General features: G+C 35.0%; 1 protein-coding gene across 3 annotated transcripts in view; it reads right to left on the bottom strand.

Annotated features, from left to right (window-relative positions):
* Positions 1-4287: 4287 nt before the first annotated feature.
* Positions 4288-14918, bottom strand: part of Prex2 (phosphatidylinositol-3,4,5-trisphosphate dependent Rac exchange factor 2) — a 262543-nt gene continuing 251912 nt past the window's right edge. For all 3 annotated transcript variants that reach the window (XM_013071229.3, XM_004842082.3, XM_013071231.3), the window contains 2 exons: positions 10548-10615; positions 4288-4578 (listed from right to left, as the gene is read on the bottom strand). In XM_013071229.3, coding sequence (XP_012926683.2) covers positions 4533-4578; positions 10548-10615 — 114 coding nt within the window. In that variant the 3' untranslated portion in view covers positions 4288-4532. The remainder of the gene's footprint in view (positions 4579-10547; positions 10616-14918) is intronic.

The following is a 14918-nucleotide window of genomic DNA, read 5'->3' as shown; positions in this document are numbered from 1 at the left end:
TCTACAATGCAAACACTGAACGACTCCATTTTCATCTTACATATTGAACAAGACATAAGAATTTAAGTAATTTTAAAAAAACACAAGTAGAATATATATAGTATACATAGACATTTACATACACATATGTAACTCATTTAGAACACTTAGTAGACTTCAGAAATCTCTTCTCAGTGAGAGACATAACTATCCTGAGTGAAGTAGGTCTGTATCTAGTTAACAACTGCTAAAGGATGCACAGGCCCTTCTTACCTGTCTTCCTTGCATGCCAGTAGATGGTTGGCAATATGAGTGCTGAGACACTGTTAATGGCAAGTCTGAGGCAGTAACATTTTTATGAAACTGAAGACTAACCATAATGACTATTATGGAATTGCAGCACCTAGGAAGATGGTGGCCAATATTTTTTTAGGGAATACCCTGGGGCCATTCTTGGCACAGACCATCTTAAAACTTTTCCCCACCTTTCTAAGGGTAAAACTTTGCTGGGACTCATCAGCTCAATTCCAAACACTTAACACACCATAGAATGTTCTGCTTAATAGAAATTCAGTTCTCTTAGACCATTTCAAAATCTTTTGCCCTAGTCCTGAAGCAGGACATCTGACTAGTCTGAAAATTGGTTAACATATACATGTTAATGAAATTATTACTGACTATAGGAGATTTATTAAACTATAATTTAGTAAGATAATTCACATAAAGTAAGTCAATAAAAATTAACCATAGTTTCCAAAGATTCAGAAGCAATTCAGTCACATGTTACAGGTTAGTTAGTTTCAATATTATTTGTTAGTGATGAAATGCAGAAAGTCTGAAAATTATCTTTAAAGTAAAACATAAAGTAGGAATGACTTGAAGGAAGCCTATTCATTTTAAATTTCCATATTATGATTTTATGAAAATACACATGAATAAAATTATGTCTACTTATCTGCATTATATTATGCTACATAGAAAAAGATCTACTTGAACTAATAAAAATGTGCTAATATTTTGAATAGAAATGTACTACTTCTAAATACATGGAACAATTTACTTTTAACTAAATACTTTCAAATGAATAAATATAAGCTCATAAATTGTATTGCCAGAAGGATTGAAAATGGTTTGTTTTCTTAAATTAGTTAATATGGCCTTTAGGATTTGTTTACCCATTCATTTTCTTGGCTCTTATAGTTAATATTAACGTTAACTTTATTTCACTCTGAATTAAGTGATTCCAAAATTGGAATTCATAGAGTCATAACCAATGCCACATACTTTTTGGTATCCTAAGAAATTAAACTTGTCTTAAATTTGTTATTATTGCTGCCAATGAATGGACAGGAAATCTAAATCATTGGAAGAAGGTAGTTTAAAGAGATAGAAAATGGTGTAAGGGTTCAGATTAGGATATTGGCTTATAAAATACAGCTTAGACTCTAAATTCAATATTACATATCCAATATCAGAAAGACTAGTACAGAAATATTTTCTCTCATTCCTTCATTAGCTTTTGTAATAGTTGATATAAATTTCTAGCTTCAAATTCCTCATATTTTAAAATTATATCAAATTATATATTTTAAATTAATATTAGAAATATGTATAGACATTAGAGAATGCTTATGATGTATTGGCTATGAATTATTGACACTAATTTTTTTAGAGTGTTTTCATGTTCAGATCTAAAATTTCAATATAGGACCTGCAATTTAGATAGAGAGGAGCACATGTCCAAATTCAGAACTTGGATGAACAATAAGCAGGCTTCAGCAGCATTTGAAGGAACACTGGTTATAAAGGAGCTTGTAGCACTTAGGTAAACATATTCTGAAAACTAAAGGGCAGTTAAATGTACAAAGTCCAAAGTCCAAGGATGTAAATTAAGGTATTAAAATTTTGTCATCATTCATTGATACATTAGTTTTTTTACTGGTACCACTGTTTCAAAATTGTAGTCAAGTTTCATCTGATGTACTATTTCAGACTTTCAATACCTATCTGAAAGTGTTATCTCTAATTATGGGAAAATATGACAAAATATTTTCTAGGTTACAGCACATTTGGGTCCTTTCAAAATGTATACACATTATGGTAAAATTTTCAGGAAATCTTATAATTTTCATATATGAAAGGCATATTATATATTTCCATTTATTTTTATCAATACAAAATGTATAATTAAATGGCACTACATGCCTTGTAACTTCAACCTTAGTAAAATAATTGATTCTATTAAAATAGTGATATTATTAAAGATATTAAGGATAATGTATTAAGAAGGCAGAATTCTTGGATTTAAATTTTGGTTCTAGCACTTGTTAGTCACATGAATTTATTTAAGTCTTTGGGCCATTCTTTGGGGAAAATAAAAAAACACTATCTTACATCACTGTTATGAGGATGTATGAAACAGTAACAACAAACTATGGGTAAAACAATCAGAGGTATTATTTGGTACACAGTAGTCACTTATAAAATGTTAGTTACAATTTTTTATTAAAATAAAAAAGTACAGTGACTGATGTTAACATAAACTAGTACTAACTTTTAAACACTTAGTAAGTGCCATGTACACTGATAGGTGGTACATTTATGTATTACTCTAAAAATAATATGAAGCACATCCTATTATATGAAGAACAGATCCTTAAAATATATTTATTTATAAATACCACAATAGCAGATAATGTGCCCCATGAGATTATGGCAAAGTACAACTGAATTGTTCAGGTGACCCTTGCATGCCTCCTGCCAAGTGGTGATTAAAAAACAGTCATGACAATACGTAAAGTTAATCAGTTGTGTTCACTCATTAACCCTACATTGAATGTTACCAAATTATCAGTATACGGAAAATCACAATTTACATGAGCCTTCAGGATCACTTACTGATGATCTTAAGAATGTTCAATCCCAGAAAGCTAAACATATACTTAATATAGATATTTATGTAAAGGCTCTATCTTTATTAAACTGAAAATGTTCAACTTTTTCTTTGGAAACTCTAATGTTGGCTAACTTACTTGTCATTGTACATATGTGTTCAACACAAAAGATTCAAGTGCTTCTGTACCAATTAACATTTATTACTACTTGACCAGCAGTATATAAATAACTCATACATATGTAACGGAGCATTTTTATTATTTAATACACAACTGGTAGTGATGGTTTTTAGTAAGATTTTGAAAGCCATAATTAGATTTCCCAAATTATAACTTAATAATAGTTTGCCTAAGCTTTAGTTATAAAAAGTATTTAACATACTTCACTTCAAATCATATGCAGACATATTCTACATAGTGACATGGTCCACAGCAGACAACATATAAGAGTGGTCCCATAGTTTATATTATTGAATGATATTGTCTTACCTTGCATAAGTGGACTGTATGATGTTTGCACAAAACATTGCCTAATGACATATTTCTCAGAACTTAGTATCCCTGTGGATCCCCATGGTTAAGTAAAGCATGATTTTAATTATTATGGTCTTTTTATTCTTTTGAAAATTATTAATTTAAAATCAATATTAATGTATCCATAATGATAAAAACAATATTACATCAATATAAAATGATAAACATTACATGTATTTAGAATGAAGACAGAATATACCTTCAAAAATTATCAAGGTTTGTAATGGTCCTTTTAAAGTACAATAAATAAAGCTTTATTTTTCTTGTCTTATACATATACCTTGATTAAAAAATATTCATAATGGTATATTCTTTAAGAGTCTGAGATCTCATAGGAAGGGCTTCCTAAAATTAAGAATTTAGGTATCTTTCTATGTTAAAGGCTGAGTTTTATACAGACTTATTTTTTTCACTCACTCTGCTTCCTTTTATCTTTCCACTTCCTGCCACTTCCTACCTATGGTCACCAATGGTATATCACCCAGGGGAACCATGCCCATTGCAGAGTCCAGGGACAGAGCCAACTCACTGGGTCTGTCCATGGACATAAGTACACTAAAAAGCAGCAGAAAAAATCTTGCTGGAGGTCTCCATATCTCTTCTTCTCTCCTGCAAAGCAGAAGTGAACCGTGGTTCTCCACCTCCATGAACATGCCTTTCTCTGGGGTAATCAGGGGACAAAACACCCACTGTATCACCCAGTCTATGCCGTCCTTACTATTTTTGCATTATGATTTGTAGAGTGTGGCCGTCTTTCCTCAGTGACTGTCTTTGTCTTCAATTAAAACTATGCATTAGTAAAATGAGTCCATTTGGGGAAGTTGAAATCAAACACAATAAAATTACTGAATGAAAAGAGGATGCATATCAATTCCAGAGATGAATTTTGGCCTATAAATGAATATTTAATGTCAGTATACAGAAAGATCAGTTTTTTGGGGTGTATGTGTGAACTGTTTGAATAAACATTTCCAGCATACATATCCCAGTACAAACTGTTAGTCATTTACATCATGAAGGAGAAAATGCATTACTTCATCTTCACTGGGAAATGATAAACCAGCATGTACTTTGTCTAGGCAGTGTGAGGAAGCATCTGCTTGCCTGGTTCCTTGGTAATGCTCTTCATTCTTCTCCAACTGGGGGAGGTGGCTCGCAGAGCTTGTACAGTCTAGAAAAGACACAGGAAAGTTTGACAGCTATGCAGATGTCTGCCCTTACCTGATATGTTTTTATTGGCAAAACAATTACATTGAGCATAATTTCTTGGTTCCATAAGTCATTAGGACATTGTTTATTTCACTAAAAATAGTATATGAATTAGCAAACTCTAATATTTTGGTCCTCTAATTTGGAAAACATCCCGTTCTTTATATCTCTGGATGCTGACTGATTAAATAACTATTTTAAAAATCCGCTGTTCCACTCCAGTGCAACCCAAACTGTTCACTTTGCTGGTAGTAAAATCTATTCTCTAAATTCTCCCCTTTTTTTGGTGCTTAGGATTGAACCCAGTACAGGCAAGCAAGCCAAATGCTCTACCACTGAGCCACAGCCTTACAAATCTTTTTAAAGAAGCAATCAAAATCCAGAGCTAGCTGTGGTGACTCACTCTTTTACAGATTAAATTGGACACAGCTTAAATGAGTTGTTAACCAATTTAAAGAATTATAAACTTCCTTTCCTTTTGACATTTAATCCCATGCTAATTCTAAATCAATGAGGGAAGAATGAGAAAGATTTAATACTGAGTTGTAAATCTGGTTAACAAAATGAACTTTCTTTGTCTGGAAACAGAAGTTATTACCACTGAAGGCTTGCAAAATGTACTTCAAGTTTGGGACATAGTTTATGTTCTATATGTTATCTCCATGGAAGAGGTGAATGCTGAACCAAGGACATGTCACATCAAAAAAGCTTATTTCGCAGAGAAAAGAATATATTAAATTGAGCTGATGCACTTGAAAGGTATTTTTGCAGGTGAAAGATGTGGTGCTGCTTCAAGTTGCATTCTTGGGGCTGGAATAATAGAATGATAAGGGTTTTTTTTGTTTCCTTAATTTTATCCTCTTCTTTCGCTGACAGTGCTGCCTAATGCGTGAAATGGCACAATGGCCTTAGTCAGAACAGCAATGAGAAAGTGAGTGGCGAACGTCTGAGGAGTGAGCTCTGGGCTGAGTCATCACATGCTATTACCTTGCTTTGCACGTTCCACAGAATGTAACTAATGCCACCAGGTAGCTGAGACTTTGAAATTCATTCCTGGCAAACTGGAGCAAAGACTACTCCCTGTGATTACCTAATGCAATAATAGCTCTGGGTACTGCAGAGCTGGGCAGCTTCAGCTTCTGTGAGGCTTCTTGGAAGCAACTCAGGGTTATGAGAGTTCAAACACATTTGTAATGGAAATTGTGGAGCTTTGGGAATTTAGAACAAGCAGATGAAGGTGGGAAGTAAAATGGAACAGGTAAAGAGTTGGACTCTGACTCTGCACTGAGGCGTTTGTATTTTGGAAGCTAAACTGGTGGGCAGTGGGAGGCCTTTGCCCAACATTTGGGGCCAGGTACTCATGCACGTGAGGGATTCCGCACATACAAGGTTTATTCTTGGCTTCACTTTCTCTTATTCCTGTTTGGGCTCAGGCAGCCATTGTGGAGCTGGTATTTTAGCTCAGATTCAAATCTGCAGAGAACAGATCTTTCAAATTCATACTACAGACCATGTCCTTTATCTTCTATGTGACAAAAATACAAGATGTGTTAAAAGAGCCCACAAAGCAAATGTCTCTTTGAAGGTTGAAGTATCAATGATATCTTGTCTCGAAGCAATTCTCCCATCTTGCAGATGAAAAAATTGAGTCTCAGAGAGGAAAAAAAATACACCTGACTGAATAAGGTCCCATAGAGGGTTCAAGCTGGGACTTAAAACCAGTTTTTTTCCCCACTTTTAACCACTGTAGTATACTGCTTCCCAATTAAACAAAGAAAACCAGGCTTTAAAAGCATAATACAAAAAAAAGCATAATAGTTGCAAATTTTTTGACATAACAGAAAATAATAGAAAATAAGGCCAGTGTGCCACACTAGTAATTCAATATCTCAAATGTAACATTTCAGTCCTTGATTAAGATTTGGTTCGGATCTCTGCAGAGCCAACACATATGTGGAAGTCAGAAGAAAGGAAGGACTGGTTTCTGCCCCTGGCTCCTGCCGTTCTGTCACAGCACACATTTACCTGATGTCCCAGATTAGTTCTGCCCCTCTATTAGGTGGAAGATCCGTGAACATATGAAGTGAGTCTCATCCATCTTGAGAGCCCAATGCCAAAAGCAGTTCCTGACACATACTGTGGAAACCAATTGCTAAAGTGGACTCTTCAAACTGTGACAGCGTCAAGGATACCCAGGAAACTCACTACCTAGAACCAACCTACCTCAGAATTATTAAACTCCAATATTCTGTTCTACAGCACTCTGATTCCCTAAGTTATGTTCACTCTTTCTGTGGTATAAATACGCCACTTCCTCCTTTTTGAATTCCAGAAAAACTATCTCCTCCTTTCCTTCATTTTCTCCAGTACATCGTATATTCTATCAATCCATTCCTCTGCTTTCTCCTCACTGTTGGTGGTTCCCTGGTGGTATTCCCAACCTTTTCTCATCTCTGTTGCCCATTCACTACAGTAACAAAATTCATTTCTAGGTCTTTACTGAGCTCCTAAACATGCGTTATAGGACCATAGCTCCACCTATACTTCCTCAACTTTTGACCAGGGTATTGAACTGCCCAAAAAGGCATCTCCACACAGCTGTCTTCTCAATCAGTCCTCAACCTTAATCCAAAACAAACTCATCAGCTCTTCCCAATGCACTCTTTCCCTCTGCATCCACTATCTCAGGGGCAAGAATCATTAATCCCTTGTTATTTAAGCCAAAAATTCTGCAGGAATCTACAACATTCCTTTTCCTCAACTATTTTCATTTAATTAGTGTCCAAAGACTATCAATTCTGTCTTCTAAGTATCTCCCTAATGTACCTTCTCATTCTGATTCTCAATACTATCATAACCTCCTTTCAAGTCTCTTTCTTCAATTTTAATTGTCCTCAAATGGACTCTCTTCATGTTGCTGAAGGTAAATTCTAAAATTTAAGTATTCCAGAGAGGGAGATTAATGATGTGTCCTTATTGTCTTTAGGTTAAAATGAAAACTCTCAAGGTCTCCTATAAATCTCTTCCTGACCTAGTTCCTGTCTACACTTTTAGCTTCACTTTACCTTGCCCTTAAATCACATTCAACCCCCAGTCATAGAAACTGAATTCTCAGAATGTGACGTGTTCTTTGGGCCCTTGTGCCAATGTATCTGTGGTCTGGGGCACAATTACCATGCTGACTGGGTCACAAGTATTCAGTGACCTCCCTTCTCCATCCCTAGGTTGTGTTACGGCCCCTTTCTGTGTACTCATGACAATTTGTGCTTATTTCTAGACCTCCATAAGTGTAACTTCCAGAAACATGTTACATCAGCTTTACCCATCAATGTCCTGTTCTTGAGAGCCAAATGTGACCTTCAACATCTGTCTTTGAGGCAGGAATGGTGGCTGTGCTCCTTCGTGGTCCTTGGCATTATATCTACAGCTTCCACAGACTGCATCTGACACTCTTTCTTGCAGTGGTGTTTCCCTCATCTCACTTCTTTAACTGAAAGCTCCTTGAGGGTCAGAGCTACTTCTGTTGCAGATTTATATTCTCTCTGGGGCACAGCAGCAGAGTGCATGCATTTCTTAGGTCCTCCATAAATATTTATAGAATGACGAAAAGAGTAAATAAAATAAAAATTGAAATTTCTCTTGATTTCTATCTTGGAGTTATTATTCTCTTGTACAAGTGTCAACTTTATAGCTGGTTCATTTTATTGTCTTTCATTTCAAGTACTTTAAACATAACCCAATAAAGAAAAAGTGAACTCATCAGTTTCCTTTCCTTGTGTTCAGATTGCATATTGGTTTATTGATCAGGATGCTGAAGTCTTATTCTAACCCACCGTTTATTAGTGTTTATAAGCTCTAGCTAAAAACGCCTTGCTGGACCATTATCTTGTTTTCTTATTGGAATTTTAACACTTCAGTGGGTCTGTTATGCAAATATACCATGTTTGCTCAAGGCACTGGGAAGAGAATGCTTATGAGAAATTATTCTTTTTTTTTTTTTTTTTTTTTTGGTACTGGGGATTGAACTCGGGTTCTTGCGCTCCTGAGGTAGGCAGTGGAACCACTGAGCTAAATCCCCAGCTGTCAGTTGGAAATTATTCTTTAGTTTCTATTGCTAATCAGCTATGAAAGATAACATTAGCAAGACTGGAAGATTAAACAGAGTTAGGAGTGAACACTAAAAATAAATGCAGCTAGAACATGAGTGTTCCATCCATTTTCAGAGGGAAAATATGTTTTCCCTTTTGAAAGCATTTTCACTTCCCACATAGTTTTTCAGAATGAAATATAACTTCATAAATGCTACAGTCATCATCTCACCCTGGTAATGGTGTTGTAAATAGAAACAAATACAGAGTGTTTTGTCTGTAACAGTGCTTGGAAAAGCCTGCTTTTGGTTCAAATGCAAGTGCATAAAAGCAATCAAATGCAACAGAAATTATTTAGCTTTGACTCACTTTAAGATAGATGGCTGCCTACCTTAATTACCATGGAAATCAAACTGGAAACATTTCTCTATGCCTGTGAACTATACCCATTTATCTTAAAGGTAGATCAGAGTCCTTTCTTTCTTATGATGATATGTATGAACTGTGAATGTTTGGCATATCAAACATAGAGCTGGAGCTTGGAAACAGCCTAAGTGCCCATTGACTGGAAACTGGATAAAGAAGATGTGCTTTTTTAATAAAATGGAGTACTACTCAGCCATAAAGAATGAGAAACTAGAGACATTTATAGCTAAGTGGATGCATATTTAGGCCATACTCTTAAGTGAAATAAATAGGACACACATGGGTAAATACCGAATAGTTTCTCTAGTGTGAGAAACTGAAAGTGTAAACAAGGGCTAAAATGATTAAAAAGAATAATTGATAATTTGAAATAGGAAAAGGTCCAAAGGTGTAGGGGTGGTCGGAGGGGAAGTTGAAAGGAAAGAAGGGAAAGGAAAATTTATGAGAAAATAAAAAAAATAGAAACAAAATCTATGTAAATAGGGAAGGGTGGAGGGGGTGAAGGACGCACAGGTAATGGGGAAAAAATAAGAACCAAGATATATCATGTACAGGCACAAGCACCCAATGATAAATATAAATGTATTCTATACCTAAAATGTACCAATAAAAGAATTTAAGGACAAACAAAATAAAACATAAAGCTGAGCCAGGGATTTAGTTCAGTGGTTCTGCCACCTTCTGCCTGCCTCACAAATGCAAAGATCCAAATTTGATCCCAGATACCAAAAAAAAAAAAAAACAAAAACAAAAACCATAAATGTGATTGATTTATTAATACACACATTCTTGAAATCAGTTTAGATTTTTGATGTCTACTATGTAGGCACTATGATGAAGGCAATAAATAAAATACAAAAATACAACCTCTGCCTCCTGAGTATTCATACTCAGGTTGGGCAAAGACATGTTAAGAAATAGTGCAACACAATATAGTTAGGGCTATTATAAAGCAACATACAAGATGCTAAAAGGAACCCAGAAAGGAATAAACTCAAACAAGATTCCAGGCAGAAAATGATACATGAGCTGGGCTTTGTGTATTAAGTAGTTTCCCATAAGTGGACACAGATGGGAGAGGAAATCATAGCAGTGAAAGAACATGTGTAAATATAGAAGGATAAATGGAAATGGTGTTTTGGCAGTCTCATAGTTAGATTCAAAGTTTAGTTGTATCTATGTGGACTTCTGCTTTTGAATTCATGATGGAATTGTAAAATAGAATAATGCCCAGTGAAGTGTGAGAGCATGACTGCTTAATCACCCTTAGCCACTGGGTGTCTAAAAGGTGCTCCCCATGATTACCATCAGTATGACCCAGGGCATTTCCTAGAACAGGTGCATTATCTTCTAGTGACAAGGCCTGGAGGATGCTGCTCCGCCCTATGGGAAAGAGTAGACCTGAGGATGCACTTACCTTGGAGCTGACTGAGGGGTCCGGTCTCTGACTCCCAAATTCTTGGCTGTGTTCTGAACTCTTGCTCCCTAAAGGCCAGGAAAATCATTTTTAACTCTCCATTGTGCTATTTAACATACTATTAAAATCTGAGTGTCGAACACTTATTCCAACAATATATTTAACATAATAAGAGACTGGATGGAGAAATAAGAGAGAAATCACTATCTGAACACTTTCAAAATCCAAGCTTTTAAGAATCAAAATATACTTTGCTGTTTCAAATGATTAACATTTATTTCTGTAGTCATGTACATCATTGAAAATAAGGTAAGAGCTTCCTGTTCACTACCTCATCTAGTCTGTGTTTATCCTCAGAAGCAATTAATAACTTAGAATACTGAAAACAGGAAAGAGCAAACCATAAATACCTGGTCTGTGTCACCACTTGCATGTGACAGAAATCAAAGTTCTATCATACTCATGGACCTGTTCTTCCTGGTTGAATAGATATTTTAAACTTACTATATTTAGCAAGAAAATATTTTCTCAAATAGTTCCACAGTAATTTCTGGATCAGTCATGTCCATATGGATTTCTGAAACTTAAAAATTTTGTCTCAAAGTTTACAGTAAAAAGATAATCTTCTTTATGAAAAAGTCTCTATAATCTTCCAAGTTCATGAATGAAATTATAATTATTTTTAAGTTGTTAATGAAAATTAGTTACTACAAAGAACCAAAAACCAGGTTTTGTGAATTAGAATAGGTGAAGGAGGGTTGCTCAAACAACTCTGAAATGCTTCCAGCTTCCAAATACTGAAACAAGTAAAGGGAAGAGAAAATAGGAGAAAATGAAGAAAAATCAAAGAATATATTCTCTCAGGATGGATCTAATAAACCAATTAGAGAAAGGGGACATAGCAAAAAGATAGGAAGGGATTTAGGAACTGCAATATGTATTTGAAACAATTTGAGACTTGGAGGAAAGTTGCAAAAACAGAGCAGGGATTGTACATACTTATTTCAGCTTCCCCTAATATTAACCTTTCATTTAACCATAGCACAAAGATCAAAACCAGGAGTTAACATCGATATAATATTCTTAACTACACTACACATCTTATTCAAATTCCACCATTTCCTCACTAATTCTCCTTTTCAATTCCAGGGCCTGATACAAAATCCTGCATTGCATATTGTTTTCATGAATTTTTATTCTCAGCAACTCCTTGTCTTTTGTAACTTTGACACTTTTGAGGAGTACTGGCCATTATTTTGTAGAATGTCACAATTTGGATTAATGTGATGGTTTTTCACAAGAAATACATTTATGATTTTAAAAAAATCACAGAAGTGATGTTGTGCTCCCTCTACCTATGCATCTTATAAGGGGGTACATGATATCAACATGTCTTATCATGGGCTACATTAACTTTGATCACTTAGCTAAGTGGTGCCTGCCAGATTTTTCCACTGTAAAGTTATCACCCTTCCTTTTAGACTTAACAAAGATGTTGGGCAAGATACTACCATGAGACTATGTGAATATCCTGTTTCTCTTTGATCATTCACTTACTATTTGAGCCTACATTGGTGTATCTGGTCTGCACTAATAATACTTCTGTGTTTATGAACTAGAATTCTTCTATAAAGTAAATAAAAATTATTTAGTTATTCAACCATTTATTTAACTCAGAACAGACTCACAGATATTAATTTTATTCTATGAGATATAATCCAACAATTTTATGGCTCAAATTGTTTTAAATGTGTCCACTGGGAGATCTTTCTCGTTGCTTCCTGTTCCTTTTGGTATGAGCTCATCCGTTTTGCTGCTTCCTTACTTTCAGGCATTTCAAGACTCATCTACCCTGTCTCAGCTGGTAACTCATCACTTCTCCAAGGCCTCTTTTTATTGGAGAATGATATTTAGAAGCCAAGATTTTTATACCACCTGTATTCATTATTATTGGCAATTTACTGCTTCTAGGCCTTTCTAGTAGACAGGGAAGTTTACTAATGCAAATATACACATCTAGATTCACTTCTACATTTATTTTGTGTTTGTATGTGTATTCATCAGTTCATACTGATACCAATAATTCCAGTCCATAAATTCTAGCCTTCTCCCTTTCCTTATTTGTAAACTCTTTCTTTGTCTGCATTCCTTCCGTCTTTTTCTTTTCTTCCTTCCTTCCTTCCTTCTCTCTCTCCTTTCTTTCTTTCCTTCTTTCTTTCTCTTTCTTTCTTTCTCTTTCTTTCTTTCTTTCTCTTTTTCTTTCTTTCTTCAATTATGCTGTACACATATATTTGTTTTAGAATTTCTAAGTCATGCCCATTGTGAAAAATAGATTTATTAACTAGAATAACATATTCATGTATAATTCTTTGTCTATAATCTTACAATATTCCATTATGGAAGCAATAGAAAGATTTTTGCTTTCTTAAAATCTGACGTCATGTTGAACACATCTATTGGCACATTTTACTTTGAATTTATCTATATAATTTTTCATATACTAAGTATGCCAGTTATTTGTATTTTTACATCCTTGTTCATGTTGCTCTCTCTACCTAAACACCATTCTGTCTCCTTCCCTCTCTGGCTTCAATATGTTCATTATCAAAGGCTCACAAAAAATCATCTTAGTTTTCTAATAACTGGTCACTCACTATATCAGTTTTAAGTGCACTAAGTATATTGAATTATTTAATCCAAACAACACTAGAAGGCAAGTACAATTTAAACTCTTACCTGTTATAATAATGAGAAAACTGAGGAACAGAAAAGCTCAAAATCTTGTTGCAAACTATATGAGTAATAAGCACTGAAGTAGTAAGCACCCAGGACTCAAACTGAGGCTGCTTGGCTCAAGACACTGTGCTCTTAGCTCTTACCAAATACCCACTTTGTGCACATCTTTTCCTAGTTATCCTACTTAAAACTACTTTATTAAACAAATATCATTGAGCATTTACATTGTACTAGGTACTATCCTTGGAAATTGTGACAGCAAAATGAGTAAGACTCAGTGTCCCAGCCATTGAGGGGTTCACAGTCTACTTATTTGCTCCCTGTTCTATGTCCCGATACACTGAGGTTGTACATATCTTAGAGCACTTGCTCACTGGCGACTGTATCATGGCAATTTCCCTACATATGTGTGTGCATCATGAGACTAAGTCTGGACCTCATTGTTCCCATGTTTTCGTTCTTAGTGAATAGTGTGATGCCTTGATAATGAAAGTAAGGGGTCAGAACACTTTGGAAGCCTAGTTTTTGTAACAAAAGTTAAGAAGAAAGTTTTGAGTAGGCTTCCACCAAAGATCACTTGGAATATAATATGTATAATATGGAAAGCTATGTTTATTATGCCAATGACAGTTTCTACCTCAAGCCTTTTATTTGATCAGCTGGTTATGTAAAAGTGCTGGTTATGATTATTATAATCATTATCAAAAGAATTCAAGGGAACAGTATAGTTTTATCTTGCCTTCAAACTTAAGCCCTGAGTAAAAAGGCCATGTGTATGAAAAGTACACAAAATCTGCACATGAAAGCCATACCAAAATTATAAACAAGAACAACAAATGATGCCAAAATGTTCTTTTTAAAAAAGAAACTAAAGTTCTTCATTACATTATTTATTAATAATATTCATTATACATTATGAGCTTCACTATATAGCAAATAAATTATTGTAATTTAATATATAATAATTCAAATTCAATAATGAAATAATTCAAATATATCAACACATGGTAAATGTGACAAATATTCTAATCACGCAGTCTCTGAAAAGCGGAATGTAAACAGCTAAATAATTTTCCTGAGGTTGAAAGGCAAAGGAAACATAGAACCCAAGTGAGGTACTTGATTCAGACTTGTATTCTAACTGCTCAGATCCTAAGTGAGTAAGAGCTGGCTGGCTTGGGGACTAGATCCCAACTGGTACTCTTTTTTTTTTTTGCCGGGGATCGAACTCTGGTCCTTGCGCTTGCACAGCAGGCAGTGAAACCACTGAGCTAAATCCCCTGTCCCTCAGCTGGTACTCTTACTGCTACTGCTGAATCCTGGGAAGAAGACTGGTAACAGAAAGACTATGCTCTTTCATGAAATATCTGCCGTGTATCAGTCTGCTCAGTCTTCCTGGAAGAGGGCCCCACATGCTATGATCTTTCACAAAGAAGCTATAAATCAGTTCACTGCTTACCACAGCCATTTGGGATGCACAACTTGGACCCAAGGAACTGGCAACAAAGGAAGAAATTGCCTATTCTGATGTATTTAGTTTTAGAAAATAGAGGAAAGAAAGTGATAAATACTATAGTTTAGTTATCAGCAAGGTTTTTACAAGAAACTACATGAATTTTCAGTCCTTCAAGTTAT

Source organism: Heterocephalus glaber, unplaced genomic scaffold, assembly GCF_053883595.1.
Source record: "Heterocephalus glaber isolate CG9 unplaced genomic scaffold, H.glaber_assembly_v1.0 deba00001553, whole genome shotgun sequence".
NCBI classification, from domain to species: Eukaryota; Metazoa; Chordata; class Mammalia; order Rodentia; family Bathyergidae; genus Heterocephalus; species Heterocephalus glaber.
This window is presented reverse-complemented; position numbering and strand designations above follow the sequence as displayed.